The sequence below is a fragment of the Haliotis rubra genome, unplaced genomic scaffold, assembly GCF_003918875.1.
Source record: "Haliotis rubra isolate DU_JTF1 unplaced genomic scaffold, ASM391887v1 Scf8, whole genome shotgun sequence".
Lineage (NCBI taxonomy): Eukaryota > Metazoa > Mollusca > Gastropoda > Lepetellida > Haliotidae > Haliotis > Haliotis rubra.
The window spans coordinates 1975258-2000864 of record NW_025767523.1 but is presented as its reverse complement, the minus strand read 5'-3'; the positions used below and the strand labels follow the sequence as shown (position 1 = coordinate 2000864).

General features: G+C 38.5%; 1 protein-coding gene across 1 annotated transcript; it reads right to left on the bottom strand.

Moving 5' to 3' along the window:
• Positions 1–578: 578 nt before the first annotated feature.
• On the bottom strand, positions 579–18613 carry LOC124261471 (growth factor receptor-bound protein 2-like). Its single transcript, XM_046695789.1, has 5 exons — positions 18530–18613; positions 11880–11977; positions 8899–9024; positions 6337–6511; positions 579–5847 (listed from the first exon to the last, which is right to left on the bottom strand). Exons 1-5 carry the CDS (start codon positions 18605–18607, stop codon positions 5722–5724), a joined length of 603 nt encoding a protein of 200 aa, XP_046551745.1. The 5' UTR covers positions 18608–18613; the 3' UTR covers positions 579–5721.
• Positions 18614–25607: the final 6994 nt, after the last annotated feature.

Below are 25607 nucleotides of genomic sequence, written 5' to 3'. Positions count from 1 at the left end.
TTTGATTTGCACCTGCTTGATGTCAGACTCTGCACAAAACCTCACAAACTTCAAATAATGGAAGAGTACTGATTTGCACACAATACACAAAACAGTGTAAGTAAACTTAGGCTCGGTATTATTCCTTACACTGCCGTTCTGAGTCTAACAAACCTTAGTAGAAGGTCGCGTCAGGTAACCTTTGACCGTCCAATCAAATGCAAGACGTCCGAAAGGATTTAACCAATCAGACAATGGCTACTATTTAGGGTTCGGCGGGATTTTCTCTTCCCTGGTCGCTGACACTGATCTCTCAACAAACAAAAACCTGCATAAAACACATATTTGACCTGCAGTATATATGCTTGGGGGTTTCTGATGACATGGTTACTATTAGCTTATATGTCTGCAAGATGACATCCTTGAATATTGACAAAAACACTGTTGTCAGCAACTGTTTACTCATTGTTGTGAATAATGGCGTCCTCCATGTGTATCACTCGTGATCATGTGGAAAATAGCATTCAGAACGGTTCAAGTTTTCGAGGTAAAGGTTCAAACGGTATGTGCTAATAATAACTTTCACGATTTGGTAAGCTGTGTTCTGACCGGTCAATTCAAATGGTTAGCTGACGCGACCTTTCTACTAGGGTTTGTTAGACTCGGTATAGAAGTGTAACGAATAATACTGAGCAATAGGTCACTTAGACTGTACACAAAATGGCTGCATATCAAGTCATTGCCTTAAATGTCATATCTTGATGATATATTTTGATTATACCCAATGTAGAACAAATTACAAACATTTGGCACTTCCTCCTTGGTCTGCTTCAGAACCATACAGCAGTATTTCAGCTCTGAGATAGATGTACTGTGTTAGGGTTAGAGTGTCCTTGGGTACTGGAAGATTCCTGCAGCAGTATTTGAATCTGACATAACATCGGAATCATTAACATCAGATATAGATACACAGACTTACCTACCCCTTTTAAAAGAAAATGGTAAGATCAGCTCAAAACAATAGTAAGGCAGGTGCATTTGATAGTAAGGCATGTTAATGTCAAGAAATAAAGGAAAAACATTGCTGGTTGAAATCTTAATATAGTGTTTAATAGTAAAATGTGGTGTCGATCTAATTAACGTTTTTGATAGTCTTTCACTTTGAAATAAACTTTACCAGCACTGTAAGATGCAAAGATTATTCATTTATAATGTTTATGATGCGACTTCTGTTTTCCCGTACTTTATGTACCGTAAATGACTCTATAAATAGCATGGTCACGCCTATATCTAGTATTCTACCATTTATTTGTAGAAGTTGTAAGGAATTTCAGTATGATCGTAAGGTCATAATTTAGCACCAAAAATAGTACGACTTACACCAAAATCGTAAGGATAGGCAAGTCTGGATATATTAGATATAATAGTGCCACAGAAGACCTCTGTGTGATAATACGAGGACATCTCTATCTGTGGTTCCAATCAGCGATTAAGCTTCAACATGAGTGAGCAAAGCATTTCTCTACCTTGAAAATGAAGTTAATCCAATATAATTGATAAATGCTAAGCAATCATATTGCTGTTGGTATATTTTTCACCCAGTCCTATCAGAGCATCAATGTCAACATGGGAGAACAATTGAAGAGATATACGTGTTCTTTCAGGATTTTCTTCTATCAAAATTTCTGAAACAAGATGGTAAAGAAATGATGCCAATTTATTATACAAATGTGACATCTGATTGGCTCGATGACCAACCCTTCCTCCATGTAGACTGGGCAGTCAAAGTTTCAACAGACTTCAACATACACAACCGTCCATGGAAGAGTCCTCCAAATCCTGATGCAGAGAGCTATCAAATCGGAGTAAAAGATCAAATCTACGATTGACATTTTGTGATAAAGTTAATGACAAGAACCCCTTGACTAACACTCCTTATTTCAAACAAAGGAGCATGTACAAAATGAGGATTTAATCAACCACCATAATACAGTCTTAATTCCTGCACACAATACAAGTGAGAGGGAGACAGCAAATCTGAGATCCTGCAATATTACTACAATGGACAAAGGAGATGCTGTGTCCTTTGTTTGGGCATACCGGAGGTGGACACAGCAATATATATTCAGATTGGTTTGACCAAGGAAAGCAGTTCTATCTATACTAACTATCTACACATAATACTGAATGACAATAATCCGTGCCAACCATTATGAAATCACCAGCCATCATTTCATGACACTGGTACCACACCACCATCGGTTGGTTGCATCATCATGCAATGTTTATATTCATCACCATTTGTTCAGCTTTTCTTGATGCTTAAAGCTTATTGTTGCAAGACAGTGTGAAAAAGTTTTATTTGTGGCAGGAGATCTTCAACATCTGTCCAATGCTCAATACATTCGCAAAATAAAAAACTTAATCTACTTGCAAAGGCAATGACAAGCAAAAAGCATTTGTAAATAGGAAATGCATTAAACCTATTGAACAGTTTGCATTGCCGTCCAAAAGCGACAGCAACAACTTCCATTCCGTTGAAACCACTTGGGCAATAAGAAATATATCTAGGTCATCGCCTGAATAGATGACCTTCACAGAGAATTTTACATCATGCAAGGTCATTTGAAAAAAACATCAGCTTCAAGACTAGACTGCCAGGATGGCATGGACCGAATTTATTTGCCTAGTCATTGCCCTTAAGGTATGTGAACAACCTTATTTTTGACCTTATGACCTTGAGACTAACCTTGACCCATGATCTAAAAATGTTGATAAGTTTTGTTGATAAGTTTTACTGAAGAAGCTCATGCCAAGAGGGTGTTAAATAGAAAGGACCAAAATTAAATCAGTAAATGGGGAATTCCTAAAAGTCCAACCCTAACAGTCAGGCAAAATTTAGAACATTGATAAAAGTTACTGAATTGTTCCGGAAACACATGTAACAAGTATGCACACATGTTCACCACCTTCCCAAGTCAATGACCAGTGGTGTTAAAATCAAAATCTGTATCATGTGAAACTGTTGCAAAGTTTAATACTGATACTTTATCAAAGCTCCCTCCCACAAGTTCAAGGACATGCAAATTATACACTGGAATCTTACAGAAGCAGACTATCATTGGAAGGGAGATAACTATGATTTTAAAAATTAGTTTCTACAAAGTTTTACATACACATTTCATAAAGAAAAGTCAAGGCCTTTTCAAGGCACACTATCAGAATTTTTAAGGCATATTAAAGGCAGACTTTTAATTCTACAATTTTTTCAAGATGAGCCTCAAAATAAGACCATTTCTTGCTTATGTGAACCCTATGAAAAACATTATCGCTGAACGAGTTCATGCAGTATAAACCCTGAAAGCAAAGAAAATCAGGAAAATTCTTTGCATAAATCATGGCAATTTATTCTTTTTGCCAAGCAACCATATCTTCACGACAATGCTGATAAAAAGCCTCACCCCATACAAACATTTACTCTAACTTCTCCTTTCTCACATTAAAATGTTTGGAAGCCATAGCCCACACTTTCTATGTTAAGTGATGGAATAGTTTATACATATCTAGCTACAGATTGCAGAAAATGTAAATAATACTAAATGCAGACCATTGCCAAACAGTTGCCATAGTTACAGTAGCTTTTAATCAAAAGTTACTGTAGCAACATGTTTAAACTACCCAGCCACCTTATTACAGGTTACCATAGTTTTGCTGCTTTCACGGAAACAGCATTCATAATCATACTTCCATTAACACAAATATACAGTTCGGCTGAAAAATTACTCCCTGTCAAATGCAGCCATATTAAGGAGATATATTGTGCAAGATTCAGAAGTCGCATATTTCTTTTTACAATGTACAATATTTACAGATATAAAGACATGGCAAATCAAAGTATGTAAAATATTTTGCATTGTAATAATAATATTTAAGTTGATAACAGGCTTATCAATCATAAGGATTATCAAGATAGAATCATTATTCAACACTGAATCATTTTGAGGTATAGTGTTCAACACCTGAAAAGTCTTTCCTTTCAATAATTAAAAAGAAGCTCTTAAATTATTCAAAATGATGCATTAAAGACAATCTTATTCATATCCCAATGGATACTATCAATTATGGCAAATTGAGAGATTGTTGGAGAATCAAGTGCTTCCTCCGTAGCATATTTGTGTTAAAATGATGGCACAAACCCACCTTAGCCGTGCCAAATAATCACACACATTCTATACTGAATCATTGAACAGTTTTCCTGACCACATACATATTCTTCCATGACTAAGTAGAACTTGCTATCAAATCAGAAGTTTCAATTCACCATAACACACCTCTAATTCAAAACATTCACGACAGCATCATTGTAAGAGCAAATAAGAAAAATCTAAACTATCAAATCTTATGTGAAGGCAGATTTTAAAATTGATAAGACTAGCATATTTTATTTAGCCAAATAACGTGTTGTGGTTCCTTGAACATTCAAACTCAATGGCTATCGATACTGGACCAACACTTGACATTAAACAAATGTGTGAGTATGTTATCCATTTCTAGGGCCTGAAATTTGACCCTTTTGTGTTACTGACTCCAAGTTCATTCTTACTTCCTCAACTGAGTGATGTTTTGTAATGTATGTATGGAAAAACCTGTCAATAATGCAACATCTGCTTCACTATTTTAAGGTATGGGCATCTGCTTTTTCTCTCAATACAGCACTCCTACATTGTTTGATTTTGACATTGTGAGTGAAGTGTATCACTGGAAATGTACACTTAAAGTAAGTACATGGCATACCTCCCTCATGGGCATCTAGTTAGAAGCACTGACTGAACTTCAACAACCCACTCGCAAACTTAGCCAAATACCATATCATCAATGAGTGAGTGAGTGAATGTTGCTTTAAGCCACATCAGCAATATTGCAGGCAATCAAAGACTGTCACTTTTCATTTTGCAGTTGATTTTGTCATGGTAGAAAAGATAAACCTGTTACGTTTTGAATCTTGAGGTATGTTATTGGTTTGATACCTCCATATTACATTTGAAACCTCAGTTTAATGAAACCATTTTACTCTGCAAAGAAACTCACATCCAGGTTTGAGTTATCAATCAATATCATACCTTCAAATTCAAATCACAGGTTCATCAGAATATAGACATTAAGATTTCTAACTAAAGATAAATGAGCATATTTAGTTATAAAAAAGAATGTAAATCGACCAAAGTTATCATGCATCATTTTCACATGTCCTGTTCATGGGTTAGTACAAAGATCAATGCATCCTACAGGACACAAAAGCTTCTGCTGCACCCAAGAAAGTAATTATTGCTCTAGTTAGATATAGCTTGTACTACAATCACACTAATCCCATACACTAACATAACACTGTCCAAGAAATATCTCAATACTCAAAGACTGGTGGGGTGATCAGATAATCCATAAAATTGCTTCCAAGCAAATCCGCAAACAAAAACAACACATAAAACTTGGTTTGATAAAATGAAGTTGGCACTTGGTGTACAAGCTAAATTACAAACACAAGTTTGCAAATAACTGTATCATGATACTCGATGAGAATACCTAATGTATGAATTAAATATGACTTTAAATTCACAATCTCGTCTGGCTCTGCCACTGAAGCGAATACTTGTGCAGCAGGTGCTTGTCACTAAGCTCGTCACTGTGGCGCTGTTCTGTCCTGGTGTTATTTCATCTTGACATATTTGGCTGGGAAGACACCTATCACCCCTTGAGTTCACCCTTCCACCAGTTCTCGTCCACCTTGTCGATGAGTTTGATCACTTCCTTTTTCTTGAATGCCAACTCATCACAGCTTTCAGGACAAAAGTCATACATGGCTTCCACATACTGAAAGAGATATATTCAGAGATAATTAGTTTCCAGGGAGCAACAGTAGGTTCAACACACAGAAGTTGCTCCCCAAATCTGAAAACAATCCTAAAAGTCATTTTGAAAAAAAACTGGGACATCAGTAACTTTGCACTGCACTTCTCCATTAAGTGAGTGAGTGAGTTGGGTTTGACACAGCTTTTAACAATATTCCAGGAATATCACGACAGGGACAACCAGAAACGGGCTTCACATATTGTACCCATGTGGGGAATCAAACCCAGGCCTCAGCCTGAAAAGCAAATGATTTAATCGCTGGGCTACCCACTGCTCCACCTCTCCTATAAACAAAGAAGCCATTACCCAAATAAACAAACAACCAATAATATGATTCTAAAGTCAGTTTAACAAAATTTGTTGTGGGAATTCTTCCCCGAATTCAAGATATTCAAATTTTGATAATTCTTGATACTGTGGTCATTAGCAGATTCACTTCAGCTCTATTACCTGGACCTGAGGTTCCATGTCCTTCAAATATATTGGCTTAGGTTGTTGACGACTGACGGAGGACGTCCGATGGTACTCGATGAGTTCATTCAGGGAATTAAACTTCACTACCCAAAGGAAGTACTTGCCATTTCCATCTCGTAATACTTTAAAATGCTGAACACCATTTTGATATCTGAAAGTGCAAAAAATGTACCAACTGAAATATACTTATCAGATGTATCAGAATAACATCTGTAGTCTATGTATTATACAGCAAACAGTGATTACATGAATGAGTATGGGTTTACACCGCTTTTAGCAATATTCAAACAATATCATGGCTGGGGACACCAGAAATGGGCTTCAAAGATTGTACCCATGAGGAGAATAGAACCCGGGACTTTCGGGGTAACGAGTGAACGCTTTAACCACTAGGCTTCCCAACCCCTCCTCTACAGCAAACAGGGCTTCAATCTCATCTTCAGCATGTGAGGTGAGGTGAAATTGGGTTTAACGTCGTGATTGAGATTATTTCGCTCATATGACGACGTGCATGCGTATGTGTATGTGCTGCTGCTTGTACTAGCCTAGACTGAAGCTGGTTTTATAGTGCTAGCCCACTGAGATACCATACCGCAGTGAAGCATGACTACCCCACTCAGACACATTATACTGACTCCGAGCCGACCAGTCCTTGTTGTACCCATTAATGCCGAGCACCAGGCAGGGACCAACAAGTACCATATTTTAACGTCTTTTGGTATGACGCGGTCGGGGATCGAACCGCCACCTTCCGCTCTCCGGGCGGACGCTCTAACCACTACACCACGGAGGCGGTCTATCTTCAGCATGTGTTCAGTATTGAGTTTCCATCTTGCCCAACAGTCCAAACAATGAAATACACAATGCCATTTTAGAAAGTGGTCAAATGTAACATATGTTATATTTGGGATTACATTTGTCCAAACAACTTTTGAAAATGAAAATATTTCACTATTGGTCCAAAATTTGCAGACATAATTTATCACAAGTTACACTAACTTTGTTCCGAACGAGCTAGGAAGAAGGCCATTGTAAACAATAGGATTGTTCTATCACAGCATGTCTGTTCATTGATGGAAGAAAGCATGATGTGGTGCAGGTCTCGGACAGTCTTACACTGTTACAGTCCGAGTCTAAAATATTGCTAAGCAACAGCACTGAAACAAGCTTACACTACATCTTTCTAGACAGGAATGGATAAATGAAAATATGGAAAGAAGAAACAAACTTACTTATTATTAGCAGGAAATGCTGAGTAAATAAGACATGCAAAAGAAATTTGGTGCTGAAGCGGCTACCACTGCACCAATTGAACCATGAATCCTTTTATCTTGTGCCTGTCCCAATCCCCATGTGTAGTTTACACACATCATAAGTTATGCATTAAGTTGGTTGGTTGTTATTTAATGCCGCACTCAGCAGTATTCCAGCTATATGGTGGTGGTCTGTAAATAATCAAGTCTGGGCCAAACAATCCTGTGATCAACAGCATGAGCATCAATTGGGATACGATGACATACATGTGTCAACTAAGTCAGTGAGCCTGACCGATTCTGTTAGTTGCCGCTTGGTTACTTTGACATATGTTACTAACCATTATCTTTCATCAAATAATAAGTGAGGACATAGATAAATATATTTCTGTTTCATCAAAACGATACATTGGGTAGAATATGGATCAGACAATTCTGTGATGACTTGATGGCCTGCTATATTTACAAGGGCTGTTGAAATATTCTCCCATTTCTTAATCTTTTTTTTGAAGAATAGTTTTACTTTTTAAGCACACATGTTCTGTAAACTTGAACATTAATATCCCAGTGAGTCCGGTTTTTACGCTGCATTTATCAATATACCAGCAATCTACCTGAATATCTGAAAAACGATTAAACAGGTTCCCAGACAGAAGAAAATTTTAGCACCTTATAAGAACACCACCTATTTTCATATTGAAATATGAGGCCTGTGTAAACCCTACAAAACAGAATATATACCATTAAAGGAAGAAGGAAGACTCAGATTCCACACCTTTTAATCTTGACAACTAAAGGGCATAACTCTGCTCGATGCATCAATAGTGTGTGTGACTATCGATAGTTTAGTAACTGACTTATGTTGATAAATGTGCAGCGCAAAATACGGGAGGTACCAGATTCGTTCACTTTGATTTAGAGTTATCCGCCCCTGTTACCTCTTGAACAAACACGACGGCAAACACAACATGCGAGTTTGAGTGTTAATAACAATAAGTACGTTTTAACTGTTTACTTGATCTGGCTATCGCAATAGTTATTTCCCCTCAATACTCACCCCTATCAAGAGAGGTGAAATTTGGGTTGGGTGCATTATCACAAGAGCCCATATACATGTAATACCAATAAAATTGAAGAAAATCCCCCAATGAGTCAAATTCAAGCCATCACAGCATTTGTCACGGACTACTGGATTCGACACAAACGGTAATGAGGACTTAGTCTGTATATTCTGCAGATACACAGCTGCTCCGGGGGGAGCACTGTAAGGGGTTGCACCACCTACTTGACTGATATAGAAAACTCCCCCGGTGTGCTCTCACTGTTCCGCACAAGGAAGGCCCCATCTTGATGGTTTCCATTCAGTAACATCTCCTCCGCCTTCATCCGTGATATAGAACCAACATACCACCTGCAACAAACAACATGGCACATAAAAACGAGGAACACAGAATGATTCCAAACAGACTAAGTAGCATGCTGTCTACAGGCCTGTCTACAGTGTATCTTTATTTCTAATTTGCCAGATATAAAGCCTACAGACTTTCAGCAGTGTTGTGTGTTTCCTGGAATTTTGCATTGCAATAATAGGGTACTGTACATTACCGTAGATAAGCCGATCTCATAGATAACCCGAGGTCCTGACCCTTAAAATCAGTATCAAAATGGTATGTCCCGTAGGTAAGCCAAACCATCAACCTTCACTCATCATTTCGTCGTGATCAGTCATTGGAAATAGAGTGTCAACAAATCCATATTGATTTTACATGATATTATCACTACATCAATGTATTGAGGTTCATCCTTTCCACAATGTTTCAAAAAATTATTTTTGAATACTCTACATTATCGGATGATTTCAAACAGACCTTTTATCATGTGTTTAATGTTATACACTTGCCAAATGTTTCTGTGATTCCACAATGCATGTCTGCAAAAGTAAGCTGTGAATTTACAGTTACCTCCCTTATCAGGGTTTCAGATTGTCATCGGCCTTCGGTCATAGTCCAATAACATTTTCAAATGACCGACTACTTTCTTATTAATTAGGACACTCGGGCCGATCGTTAATTTCGATGTTATTTTCACACAAGAACCTAATAAATTACGAACATTATCATTTACAAATTCATCAAAAACTAACCACGAAATCTTGATCATGTTTCCGTGGCGTGTATGTGTTTACGCATCCAAGTCTCTAAGATAGCAAGGTACAGTCAGTTTGTGACAAAATGATACCGATGAATTGCAATCTAACACAAAAACAAACAGACATAAAAGAATCAAACCAACGCGGACTGCAATAAAAAACACATGAGATGCATGTGCATTAGTGACGTCAGAGACATGTGATTACTGCCGATTGACAAAGTGAGAGAAAATGAAAGTCTATAATTTACTAACTCTATGATTTCTTCAAGGATGAAAATGACAGGGGGTGACCCAAGTATGCAATTACGAAGTACATACAGCGCACTGCCTGTGCAGCTGGGGTACATGTCATCTCGCCAGCTCAAAAATTTGTTGAGAACCTGTTAACACACGTGCATCACGCTTTTCGGGCTGTTCCTTTAGTTGCCAATGCGTCCTTGTAACAAACTCGGAAAATGCACAAATAAATTATGACAGTTTCTTAAACAACTTTTTTATTTTTTGACACAAATTATGCAATTTTGTTCTAGAGTTGGTCTGTTGTTTTATTGCAGTCCGCGTTGGTTTGATTCTTTTATGTCTATTTGTTTTTGTGTTTCATTGGTATCATTTTGTCTCAAATGGACTGTAGTCAGTTCTTTCAAAGATAAAAGGCAGGGCCTAAGTGTGGAAACACTTGGCCCTATACAGATGGCTAAATTGAGGAGTGAGTGAGTGAGTTTAGTTTTACTCCGAACTCAGCAATATTCCAGCTATATGGCGGCGGTCTGTAAATAATCGAGTCTGGGCCATACAATCCAGGGATCAACAGCATGAACATCTATCTATGCAACTGGGATACGATTATATGTGTCAACCCAGTCAGCAAGCCTGACCACCCGATCCTGTTGCCTCTTAGTCTTACGACAAGCATGGGTTACTGAAGATCAATTCTAACCCGGACCTTTACGGGTCCTAAATTGAGGAACGATATGAATTAAGATTGAGAAAACATTATCACCATCATATTGTTTTGTTCTTGTTATAATCTTCAATTCATGTAATGATGTTTCAGATAGCATCTGAATTATACGATATATTGTGGTATATATGGCAATTGTGATACACTTTAAACCTCCAACATCCATCCCTATTGCAATATATTCATTATTGTGATCCTGTTTGGAGATATGTATTGCAATAAGTTTTCATTAAAGGTTGACTTTCCTCCATTGTTTGTCTTGTTTTCTCATAGTTGACAAGCTTACCTGCCTACCTACCTTACCTGATGAATCCCAAAATCATATCATTATAGACATAACCCAAAGACACATTCTTTGGTATTTTCTTAACATTGTATTCATTTTATTCCTTGTATTCCATTATTTGTGTTGCATATGATGCTGCAGGATTTTATCACGGAAATCACAGTTTTAAATTTCTGTAGTCATACATAGATACAAGACTGTTCCATGACAACGAAAAGCAGGAACTTTCTGCTAATACTAAATATGTGCCTGGTGTAATGATATCATGGTCAGAGTATACTTAGTTACATTGTTGAGATATATCAACAACATGCATGCCCATTCATTGGGCTGACACCATCTGCAACTCCTGCTCGAACAGATATTTTAACAGAAAACAGAAATAATTCAGTCTTAAAATCATCACATTTTTCTACTATAACTACACTTATGTTCTGTGACATACTGCCTCTTTTTCTCGACTCCTAACAACTTATAATAAATAAATCTACACACTTTGTGGCAATACCTAAGATTGGTTTGTTGTTTATCGTGGCACTCAGCAATATTCCAGCTATATGACAGTGGTCTGTACATAATCGAGTCTGGACCAGACAATCCAGTGATCAATAGCATGACCATCGTTCTATGCAACTGGGATACGATGACATATGTCAACCAAGTCAGTGAGTCTGACCACCCGATCCTGCTAGTCAAATCTTGCGACAAGCATGGGTTACTGAAAACCAATTCTAACCCAGAACTTCAAGGGTTCAATACCTAAGAAACATTTGTACAATTAAACATGTTGCTCATTAAAGAAACTATCCTCTGTTGGGAATCAGTAAGCCATTCCTGGCGAAAGCACAAAGCAGATGAGGAAACTTACGGATGTGGCCTTAGTTCTACATAATTATTTGGTATGTATCCTTCCTTCCCACATTGTTCAGCTTTGTACCAGTTCTTGTCTTCATCTGTTCTAAGTATCTGAAACAGAACCAGAAATGTTTTCATATCAGGGGTGGAAATAACTTTAAAATTGCTAGTGTACTCCAGTACAGTGGCACATGTAAAATCACTTGCCCTGATAATTTTTCCACTATACCAGCTGTTTTCTTGTTGATCTTTTACATAAAGAACAGAATTAACATTGGAAAGTCAACTGGACACAGGTACAGAGTGATATACAAATTTGCTTGCCCGACAGAAAAAAACACTGGACTCGGGAGTCGGGCAATTGGTTATTTCCACCCCTGCATATAGCTGTCACATAAGCATAAAAGACATACATTTCTGTTATTTAGCGAGAGAAGGTCCAAATGGACCAAATAGCCAAAATAAATAAGAAAAAGTGCTTGTTGTTTGGGGCCAATAGTTGTACTAGCAGTGCTAATCAGACAAGTGAAAGACAGGAAGTGTTGGTACCTATAATTTCTCTCCAAGATGACTTTTTCAATAAAACTCTTTGGACAACAAAAGTCGGTATATCAAACTTCAACCACCAGTTAGCTTGGTGTTGGTTGTATATTTGGTATAGAGTCATAATTGAATATTTCCAAGAAATGGGTAAGCCAGACCAGCTCACCATGCCCATGCTACGTGTTTTAAACAGCATTATTGTCTGTTTCACTTGCATCACGTGTGGTAATATCATTTTATAATTAAAAATCCGTTTCTGCTTCATTTTCATTTCACTTGAAGTCCACTTTTGTAATTGCTCAAATCCTAATTTTGGCATCATCCCCCACATGGCACAGAAAGTAAACAGTAGCTGAAAAACAGCCAACTTGTCTGTCATTTATTGACCTGTCACCCTTTAATGGTGTAACAGACAACATAACATCATGTGAAAAGATTTGTTAACCTTTAAGCGTAGCTGTCAAACATGTCTTATGATAATGTATGATAAAAATAAACAAATACTAAGGCTGATCATAACTATAATTGAAGACCCTCATGCTACAATGCTCACACAAGTGCTTGCTGTCCTGTAACCATGGTAATAGACCCTCATCATATAGGTACTACAAATTTTTTCAGGGTATTTGTCAGATTCTTTACTGTCATATTTGCACAGTTGTGTAGACGACAACTGTACAAAAGATGGCATACAGAAGTAAAGAGCTGTATGTGAATATCAACATCATCATCATCATCATAAAAGTCAGTATCTACACATCTAGTAAAACGGCTCATTGACAGTATAGCAGCACAAATGGCAAAAACATGATTAGAGATATCATTTTCAAACAAATATCAAACTCATTCATGAGCAGCAAGAAAAAGAATAGCAATTAAATGGCAATTATTATTTATGTGCACAGAATTAATCATTAAATTCAAATGATAATCATATGTACAAGGTGCAAATTTGACTTCCTGATTCCCATTCTACACATCAATATTAGGCAATATGTCAATTAATTAATCAATTAAAAATATTTAAAACATGCACAAAGGATACTCAAAGTGCACAATCTGATTATTATTACCCCAGATAACCCACGCTGCCTCTGAGGCTAGAAGGTTAATAGTCACAATCTCACATGACTTATCCCACTGGGTACCCATTTTCTGTTGGGTGATCAGGCAATTTTGAACAAACTCACTTGCCTAAGGTGAGACCACATGTATCACATGTGCTTGGCTGTGGGGCAGGACGTAAGTTCTAAAAATTCTCAAGAGTCAAGCTGCCAAACACGGTTACCCATCGAACAACACTCTATGCCCAACGTTGCTAAACTTCAACTGATTTGTGACCTGAGCTCTATGCACAGGACCACATATGTACAGGTACTAGTATGTTTGTTGTTTAACAAACAACTCTTAGCTATTTAAATTAGGGGACAGTGCCTGAAAATAACTGTGGACCAGTCAGACCAATGCTTGATACTATGAGAAACGATCCATTCCGTCTGCATATGGAGACATACAAATGATTAAACCACTGCGTCTGACCACCCAAACTAATTTAGTCACCTTCACTTGTTGTAAGCCAGAATCTACACTGTTGATTCAGTACTTCATTGAGTGGTGAATCAAGTATGTCTGAAAAACACATGACTTAATCGTGCATAGAGCTCAGGTAACAATTAGTTGAAGTCAAGTAACACTGGGTGCAGAAAGTCCTTGGATGGGTGACCTTGGCAGCTTGACTCCTGAGTTTTTAGGACTTTAGTCCTGCCCCACAACGAAGCACATGTGACATACGTGGTCTCACCTTAGGCAAGTGAGTTTTTTTCAAAATTGCCTCTGTTCACCCAGCAGAAAATGGGTACCCGGTGGGATAAGTCATGTGACTATTAACCTCCTAGCACCTCAAAGGCAGCTTGGGTTATCTGGGGTAATAATAATCAGATTGTGCGTTTTAAGCATGCTTATGCATGGAAATAGCGCCATAGAAATGCACTAATATTATTACTATTAATTGAAACGTGGATTATGTTCAGTGGTCAGGTGGAACTGGAAGACCAGTCAACAACAAGTGACAATACTGACATGTTTGGAATAAAACCATTCATGAGTTCTCAAGTAGCTGTTATTGGCGAAGTTTTGAAACAAAAACATCACCATCTTTTCTCAGCAAAACCCCACTTTAAAGAAATTATTCAATCTGAAACACTCATTTTGTCTTTCAATACCATTTCCCTCAGAGATTAATTTTTATTAGATATTATGAGCCGAAATACCTGTTAGATTTCAAAATCCCCACCTTTTCTAAATGAGTTTTCAATAAGCAGAAGCTACAGTTTATGTTTGGTAAAGAAACTATCGGTGGGCAGGGAACGGAAGGTGCTTGTAGGAAGTAATGAATTTAAATTTTTTAAAACAGTTTTAGCAAGTTAGCTGCTGCAGTTAAAATGGTAAATTTAACTGCTGCAAAATTGCAGCACTGCAGCTATTCACAATCAAATGACAACCCTGATGCTATAAAAGGTGTCAGTGACACTAATAAAAACATACATTAAGAAGCAGCAGGCTATTAGCCAGATTAGAGGGATAATAAATAGCTTCCACTGCTCCAGAAGTTCATCAGTTTCAGAATAACTCAAGATTTGTACCCGTCTTGCTGAAAGCAGTTAACCAATACATTACAGTCACAAGCTATATAGATATGTATGTACATGTATACACAAGTTAAGATATAAATATGTATTGAGCGAGCTTTCAGAAAATATTAAAATCAACGTTTCTGTGAAATTGGCACATGGGTGAAAATTGTCATCAAAACCAACTAATATAACAGCAAACTGAAAATTCGCTTGAAGGCATTTATTTTACACGGTAGAAGTGACCACCTCTCTTAGTCTTTTTTTCCAATGATTATACTTCCACCAAATAATATAGTCCGCATGAAAAAAAAATGTTATTAGTGAATGTGTATTAATTTATTATATCCTGTTTGTTGTAGCATAATAAAAATATCCCCATATATATATAATGCGCGTCGCTTCTGACAGTCCAAGTCACAAGGCGGATGTTTTGACAGAGCAATTTAGTCAGGCATCAGTTACCTCCCTTAATGACTCGCTTCCCCAGTCACTTCTAAGCTGAGGACGGTTGGCGCAGTTTTTTAAGAAAGTAAACATGTTTCAACACAATAACAAGCGGATTGTGCGTTGGTGTGCCTCGAAAGCTGCATATATATTTTGAATCTCGCGATGAATGAGCTTTCAGAAAATACTAAATGTAAGTTTCTGAAAATATGCACATAGGTGAAATTAAGCTGTTCAATATTGTCAAATTTTGCTTAAATTTTGCACATTTTTCTCAAAATTTGACTATCTAATGTTTTCTTTGAACGTTTTCATTCATGTCAATCAATAACTTGAACACCTATTAATGACTGTAGCAAATTTTGTTTCATTATTTTCATAAATAACACTTTTAGACGCATTTTTGTGTGACATGCAGAACTTCCCTGTCTGTGATCAGGCAGTCACGCGAATGAGTGACCCCCTCTCAGGTAGTCACTTGCGTACATGTTACGTCCTCTACTGATGATATGTGCTTCGCTGTGGGGCAGGACTTAAGTCCTAGAAATTCTCAAGAGTCAAGCTGCCAAACACGGTTACCCATCGAACAAATCTCCATGCCCAACGTTGCTAAACTTCAACTGATTTGTGACCTGAGCTCTATGCACAGGACCACATATGTACATGTATGTTTGTTGTTTAACAAACAACTCTTAGCTATTTAAATTAGGGGACAGTGCCTGAAAATAACTGTGGACCAGTCAGACCAATGCTTGATACTATGAGAAACGATCCATTCCATCTGCATATGGAGACATACAAATGATTAAACCACTGCGTCTGACCACCCAAACTAATTTAGTCACCTTCACTTGTTGTAAGCCAGAATCTACACTGTTGATTCAGTACTTCATTGAGTGGTGAATCAAGTATGTCTGAAAAACACATGACTTAATCGTGCATAGAGCTCAGGTCACAATCAGTTGAAGTCAAGTAACACTGGGTGCAGAAAGTCCTTGGATGGGTGACCTTGGCAGCGTGACTCCTGAGTTTTTAGGACTTTAGTCCTGCCCCACAACGAAGCACATGTGACATACGTGGTCTCACCTTAGGCAAGTGATTTTTTTTCAAAATTGCCTCTGTTCACCCAGCAGAAAATGGGTACCCGGTGGGATAAGTCATGTGACTATTAACCTTCTAGCACCTCAAAGGCAGCTTGGGTTATCTGGGGTAATAATAATCAGATTGTGCGTTTTAAGCATGCTTATGCATGGAAATAGCGCCATAGAAATGCACTATTATTATTACTATTAATTGAAACGTGGATTATGTTCAGTGGTCAGGTGGAACTGGAAGACCAGTCAACAACAGCGTGACAATACTGACATGTTTGGAATAAAACCATTCATGAGTTCTCAAGTAGCTGTTATTGGCGAGTTTTGAAACAAAAAACATCACCATCTTTTCTCAGCAAAACCCCACTTTAAAGAAATTATTCAATCTGAAACACTCATTTTGTCTTTCAATACCATTTCCCTCAGAGATTAATATTTTATTAGATATTATGAAGCGAAATACCTGTTAGATTTCAAAATCCCCACCTTTTCTAAATGAGTTTTCAATAAGCAGAAGCTACAGTTTATGTTTGGTAAAGAAACTATCGGTGGGCAGGGAACGGAAGGTGCTTGTAGGAAGTAATGAATTTAAATTTTTTAAAACAGTTTTAGCAAGTTAGCTGCTGCAGTTAAAATGGTAAATTTAACTGCTGCAAAATTGCAGGACTGCAGCTATCCACAATCAAATGACAACCCTGATGCTATAAAAGGTGTCAGTGACACTAATAAAAACATACATTAAGAAGCAGCAGGCTATTAGCCAGATTAGAGGGATAATAAATAGCTTCCACTGCTCCAGAAGTTCATCAGTTTCAGAATAACTCAAGATTTGTACCCGTCTTGCTGAAAGCAGTTAACCAATACATTACAGTCACAAGCTATATAGATATGTATGTACATGTATACACAAGTTAAGATATAAATATGTATAGTGCAAATGATAAACTGGCAACTAAATTCTATTAATCAACAATAATTCAAATGCAATATAGATACCGACTTGAAAGAAAAGTTCAACATGCAAATCAATAATCGTTCATGAAGTGCTCTTATTCGTGCAAAACAATAAAAGATAGCATTGATCATGTTTCTGACACTACTTATTCATGGAGGTACTCCAAGAGTATAATTATGAGTGGATAAATGTTTCTGATAGTAACAGTCTTCTCAAATTGCCTATAACAAATGAATAAAGACACTCACTCACTAGGCAAATTGTCATTGTGTAGGATCCAATATCTGTACTGACATCTTTAAATGGCAACCAAGGTGTATCTAATTTTACAATATCCCACTGAACAAACTGCTATGACTTTGATTACAATAGTTTACAATACATATTTAATGCTAAAATGGCCAACAGCAAAAATCCTCTATCAAGACTATTCATTAGAGCACCTCCCCAATCTTTCCCCAAACAAATATCAATAATATTCCCTTAGTTCAAATTATCAACATGAGCGAAATTAAAGTGCATTAATTCGCAAATAATGGTCGGAAACGAACAAGATTGAAAAGGTTGTTATAGGTTGTAATAGTAGAATTATCGCCCCACAAATAAATAACGTTTAGTTTGTCGTTTCCTGTTTGGTATCGATGACAGTCGATCGTCGAAGCCTCTCGATGAGTAATGCGGATTCGAGTTACATTTGTCATGGCAGCAGACAACTGCTCTTACTTGTTGCGTACATATAAAACGGTTCTGCGTGCAAAAGCAACTCGTGGCATACAAGTCAGAATAATCAGTTCAATGCTCAATAACATACTAACAAAATACGATTCATTGATAAGCTGGATGTCAAAGAATAGCCCAGTTTAAAATCAAAACAAGCATCAAAGCGATCAGAGCGCTCACAACAACAGGTGTCAGAACGAGCTTGCACGCTTAGTCTGGATGCTCAAATTTCCAAAATCACATGGAAGATGAATGTTTCAGTTGGTATTATTACCTTTAATATGGATCCTTTCTTAAAACTTAATTCGTCATCAGCTGTTTGAGTAAAGTCGTGCCTCGCACATGCTTCCATGTTGAAACATAGAGGCTTGTGGGTAGAAATCGATTCTTCCGCATCATCGCCATTTCTCATTTACATATTTCAGCTCAATGTATTACTATAAATATCATTGCAATATCATAATAACAATCGTATTATTCATACTATATCAAAGATATCTGCATCACCGGGATTATGTTATAGAACATCTTAGAAATCATTGGAACTATATGCTGCTTGTAAAAAGTTCCGTAGTTGTGTTTGCGCGAATTGTTCTCGCGAACAGAGGGCAAGAACATTTCAAACACGATACAGGTCAGGTAAAACCCATCCACGGTCTGTTTGTCTGGTTACGCAAGGATTTCACCACTGAATGAGCCCAGCATTAAACTAAGTCTGCTTGAATAGCATAAGAACTACCAATAATGGAGCTAGTTAACTGTATAAACATATATGCAAGCAGATTTAATGGCACCTTGAGATTTATGTCCCCCAGGAAGCTGAGAATGGAAAACGTAGTCAGATGTTATAAGAAACTTAGAAAGAAATGTTATAATCTTTTGTTGAACTTAACTTTATATGGGGATTCAGATAAATGGAGAAAAAAAACTTACAAGAAAATATGTATTCACAAAAATAAGAATTCAGTCGGTTAATATAATGATAAGATCTTAATTATGTAGTCATCATTAAAACAGATTGTAGGAATGAAAATGAATTACGATAGCCAAAACATCCCATAACACAGGTTAAGGATGTGTAATAATGGTTTCAATTATCATTATACAGCAAATATACCATAATTGTGTTGTGCTATCACGCACAATTCACACTCATTCGAGCTTCAATAATATGAGCTGCATGCATGGTGTGTCTACGGTGGACATGCTCAAGTCTCTGTGGTAATAACTAATACATGTAGTTTAAATGATAATTTCTGAAACAAATATGAATGAAACGAACACATTATCCCTCTAACAGACTGGCGTACTGCCCGCGGATCTAGACTTGCCTTTTTAAATGATAAAATTACTATACATCCATGGGCTTAGTACTCTGTGTAGCCTTGGAGCAAGGCTATGTCCACAGCTAAAATAGCATACCCGGTGATAAGTTTGTGTGTGAAATGTGTAGAGGAGTGAGTGAGTTTAGTTTTACGCCGCACTCAGTAATATTCCAGCTATATGGCGGCGGTCTGTAAATAATCGAGTCTAGACCAGACAATCCAGTGATTATCAGCATGAGCATCGATCTACGCAATTAGAATACGATGACATGTGTCAACCAAGTCAGCGAGCCGGACCACCCGATCCCGTTAGTCGCCTCTTACGACAAGCATGGGTTACTGAAGATCAATATTCTAACCCGGATCTTCACGGGTGAAAATGTGTAGAGGAATTAGTGGAGTGGGTTAATTTGAAAAAGTATAAAGAAACACCCAAATCCTGAAGAAAATAAGTGCAAGTGCACCCCACCATATTCGATTATCGATGTGGCTCACTCCATCGACTGCGGAGTACTAGTCTAGTGGTCAAAGCGTACGCTCGTCACGCCGAAGATCCGGGTTCGATTCCTCCATGTGTACAATGTGTAAAAGGCTGTTTCTGGTGTCCCCAGCCGTGATATTGCTAAAAGTGGCGTAAAACCATACTCTCTCACTCACTCAGTTTCCATGCAGACTCATTAACAATACTCCGATGCGATACCTCCCTGCGTTACTTCTGTAGGTGGCGAGGGGCGGTGGGGTAGCCTAGTGGTTAAAGCGTTGGCTCGTCACGCCGAAGACCCGGGTTCGATTCTCCACATGGGTACAATGTGTGAAGCCCATTTCTGGTGTCCCCCACCGTGATGTTGCTGGAATATTGCTAAAAGCGGCGTACAACCAAACTCAGTCAGTCAGTCTGTAGGAGGCGAACTTTCCAATCAGCCAGCTAGCTTTTAAACTCACGATTCAAATGAACGAAACATTCAGTCAAGTATATCGGATTTCTGTATCTGGGAAAGGATTGTGCGTCGTTCATTAGATACACCTTGTTACGTCCGTTAACTGAAATCTTTAGTCCTCGACGTCGGTCATTCAAAATGAAAGATTTTCTGATTATTGGACATTCTCCGTTTCACACAAGTCATTAATCGACACGCCTTGACGCCTCCATAGAAGAGACCGAAACTTTCGGTTCACCAAAATCTACTGTTTCCTTGCCATGCACATAATCCTTCAAATGAGTTTGGTTATTCACGGAATCAAACCTGGACCTTTGGAGGGACGAGTTAACGCTTTAATTATAGGGTTGCCTCTATGCCCATTTAATTCCTGTAAGCCTTGTTTTGAAACGTCTCTCTGTCGGGGTAAATAGTGCAATGTGCATTAGGATGCCCAGTCTCCTTCCCAGAGTTTCTCGAGGGGCTACCTGCATGGTACCTCTGTCACAGACATGTGAAGATTTGTCACATCTTTGATACTCAGTATTTCTGTCACATTCCAACGAACCAGTCCAACAAGATTCGTCAATCTTACCCAGTATTTCTGTCATAGGTCGACGACACAGACACGCATGTGCGCGCGCACGCACACACATACACAGAGGCACGCACGCACACGCACGCACACACACACACACACATGCTGAAGCTGTAATGTCACGCAGTTGTAGAAGCATATCTTTATAATTACAAAACTCTGTAAATCGGATTGAAAGCTCTGAGTAGACTTTTGCTTTTAGAATTACAGCATTTGAGTTCAAACATATAAAAAAATCCAAGTAACGTGATGTGCAAGTTTGGGGGAGTGGCGTAAGCCATTTCAGCACCCGAGTGTGAAAGAAATAATGTAGGATGTACTTTGATCAAGTCTTCGGGCGTTATAAGACGCTTAATCTAGGGTCTGTCTATGTACTCGACACATCAGGCAGTGTTTATTAATAGATAATGTCTATTGTACTGATTCTCCAATTTCGACTGTCCGCACAGTGGGCCTTTTGTGTAAAGAGTGCGTTTAAACTACGTCCTTAGGATTCTAGTCGAGATAATATCAGCATATATTTTTTGTTGGTTTTACGGAGCTCCTGCGTGAATGGTTGTCAGATTATGTTACTGGGGCAGTCTTTGTAATGTTGCATTTTGCAGGTCACTGTGAACTGAGTATGTATTTGAAAACGTGTTTTGTTTACAAAAATGACACCCAGTAAGCGAATGAATGTTATTTTATCATCGACGTGGTTCAAGACCAGCGGGTTAATTAAACTTCAAACGAACATAGCTAATAATATTTCTCTTGCATCCTCAACCCATCCTATCGAAGTCGTACGTTTTTCACTCTGTAGTTGCAGTGCATATTATTATAGAGTCATCTTAAGCTCTCTATAACACACACACACACACACACACACACTCACTCACTCACTCACTCATACACTCTCACCTCACCTCACCTCACCTCACCATTTTAGGGTGGCACCACATGGTATAACTGAAATATTGAAATACAGTTTAATACTGTTCAGGCTGCTGTGTTGAACTCCACTCAGTCTCACACTCACTCCCAGCTATTCCGCTAATGTATATGCAAAGAATATTCCAAGAATATGATACACTAACACTTGGTCTCTGCATTATTTAATTCTATTATAGGCAAATAACTCACATATAAATAAAATGTGCTGATATCTGAAAGTTATTTATACTATCATTCCGACCGTATGGAAAATGGGGCGTCACGACGAAGACCCGCGGGTTCAATAGTATTGATTCGTCTCTAATGTGTGTGTGATAATTAGGGCTGTGGGGGTAGCCCAGTGGCTAAAGCGTCACACCGAAGGCCCGGGTTCGATTCCACACATGGGTACAATGAGTGAAGCCCATTTCTGGTGTCCCCGCCGTGATATTGCTGGAATATTGCTAAAAGCGGCGTAAAACTAAATTCACTCACTCACCTAGTTTCAAAACAAAACAAAACAAAACAACAACCAGGAACTACTTAACTAGGGTAATCGAATTATACAAACTAAAAATACAATCGGCAACCGCGATTATCCATACAGTATATATAATATGTCCATTGTTAAATATTTATCATATTATGAAAGGTGAAACACACTTGATAACTGAGAATGGGGCACAGCATTTATGAATAGTCGTCGAATGAGACGCATTCACTGCACATGCCTGGCATCACGTGATATAAATACAAACATTCCCGTTCCACGTATACTGCATATCTGCGTGCTGGGATACATTGTTGTCGCCCATATAGTTATATATAGCAACAAGTATTATAGTTGGTGGTAATTGTTTTCACACCAAGCGTTCACTGTCACACCCCGCCAAGCATTGCGACGACATTCCTGAACGGATCCCATTCACAAGGGACACCTGACTAACATTTCCACATGTTCTTTGTGTTCTGGTTTTATACATAGTATAGTCGTGAACATATCTCGTGTTCTTGAGCTACTTTTGGGGGCGTTAGGGTAGCCATGTGGTTAAAGCGTTCGCTCGTCACGCTGAAGACCCGGATTCGATTCCCCACACGGGTACAATGTGTAAAGTCCATTTCTGGTGTCCCTCGCCATGATATTGCTGGAATATTGCTAAAAACGGCGTAAATATGTTCTTTAGTTCCTATGTTGTTCTTGATATCGACCACCAGTTTGTCTGGATCAGACTCGGTTAGGAACCCGGATTATCAACAATCCTTGAACTAAGGGTCTTTAAACCATCATGGTTTATCAAATTCTCAATGATGTATTAGTAAATGGCGGCACTAAAATTATACGTTGCTGAAGATTACCATTAACGTGGCAGTATAGGGTATTCCCCCATATTTTACCCACAATTCTGTATTAGCAAACAAGCACTTCCTCCTTCCTGTCGTCTGCCAGGTAGCGTGAGTAATGGATAGAAAATGGCTTACCGTCTTACCTTTCGCCTAAAGTCGCAACTGTCAAGTGAAATACTTCTGACGTTCTCGCTGTGATGTATTTTACGTATTTTGGAAGGTTTTGGAGCAAAAGGCAAAGTAATTTTGTAGGATCCGCGCATTATATCAACGTATTAGCGCAAATTATCGGGCATGTTTGGTTTAATGGAAGGTTAGTGGTACTCCGAACCGCAATTAAGTAAATGGCCGTTAATGTCAATATTGTATCATGAACAGTTTAAAACAGTCAAATCCATGGACTGTGAGACAGTCTGCGGTGACCCAGTCGGCGAACACGAAGCAATTTGTTGAACAGATTTACGTCCCTTTGGGCACGCCAGACACTTATGATTCGACTCCAGGTTCACCCCGAGTTTGTTTCTGGGTCCGTCAGACCAAACCAGTCCAGGTGTGGGTCACCTCGGGATGTTAGTCAAAAAGGTCACATATCATGATACAACTGGAATACTGTTCAAATATAGTCGTTAAACAAAATCTATTTACGCAAGTATCAACAAATTAATGTTTTCTAAAATTCGCTTAAATCTGCCTTGTCGTCACATTTTAGACATGCATATACATTAATAATGTAAGTCCTCAAAATATAAGTACTGAATGACCAAAGTATAGCTTGAACAAAGTCTGATTTTTAATCCATTCTTATGAAAGATTTGCCCATTTCTTAAATTTATTGCCTCGAGCAAAGAGATGGTTTCACAGTGCATGGAGTAAGACGCCGCAATACTCTGTCCGGAGTTACGTCCCTTAACAGTACCAGAATCAGCTTATCTCGACTGGAATCCGTGATGTTATCTGCAAAGTTCCCATGCTCGCGATATTTACCAAAGAGCTAAGCATCTCCAACATTCACCCAACACTGCGGTGCGCTCAACATAAACTGACTCACGATCGACCATTAACTGGTTTTCCTGTTGGTACACGCATCTAGTCTTCACATATATCGAAATACGGTATCCCAGTCCAAACCTTTACCTTCAACAAAAATAAACACCCAAGGCTGTAGTTTTATCTACACACACGTGCATGCATAACGCATTCCTGGGGAACAATGTACATACCTGACAGTACGAGATATGTATACCTACTGTTATATACATCTCCCGGGGATGTATCAGAGGTGCTGGTGATACAGACTGGAAACTCGGAAGCTGATGCTTTGAAAACACATGAAGCCTGTTGTTCTAGACTAACATCTAGTGTCTGAAATTAACATATTTTACAATAAAATGGTTCCTAAGTATGTTCTTAAAATATAATAAAAAGGAGTTCAGAGATGTGTTTCATTTCTGTTGAAATCTAGACTTGCCACATATTCAAGACTTGCATGGACTGTATTAGGTATATTTGTTTTAGGTTCTGTGTGACAGACTTATGTTGTTCTAAAGTAAAGAAAGTATTCACCCATGTTTCATGGTTACTGAGAATGAAACAAAGACGAAATGGTATTCGATGGTGTTGTTATTATCACAGCTGCGGTTCCGAGCTAAGGTTGCAGTGTCCTGGCGAATGTTTAACCACCGGGCCTCTACTAACAACAAGACGTCTACTAACAAGGCCTCTACTAACAGCCAGAAGTCTACAAACTGCAGGTGCTCTACTAACAACTGGACTCCTACTAACCACAGGGCCTCTACCAACAACCGAAAGCCTACTAACTGCAGATCCTCTACTTACAACCGGACGTCTACTAACTACACCGCCTCTACTAACAGCTGGACATCTACTTAACGCAGGGCCTCTACTAACAACCGGACACCTACTAACCGCAGGCCTCTACTATCAACCGGACATCTAATTACCGCAGGGCCTCTACTAACAACCGGACACCTACTAACCGCAGGGCCTCTACTAACAACCGGACGTCTACTTACCGCAGCTCCTCTACTAACAACCGGACGTCTACTGACCGCAGCTCCTTTACTAACAACTGAACGTCTACTTACCGCAGGGCATCTACTAACAACCAGAGGTCTACTAACCACAGGGCCTCTACTAACAACCAGAGGTCTACTAACCGCAGGGCCGTGTCCCCGTTAGTAGACGCCTATTAACTGCAGGGCCTCTACTAACAACCAGAGGTCTACTAACCACAGG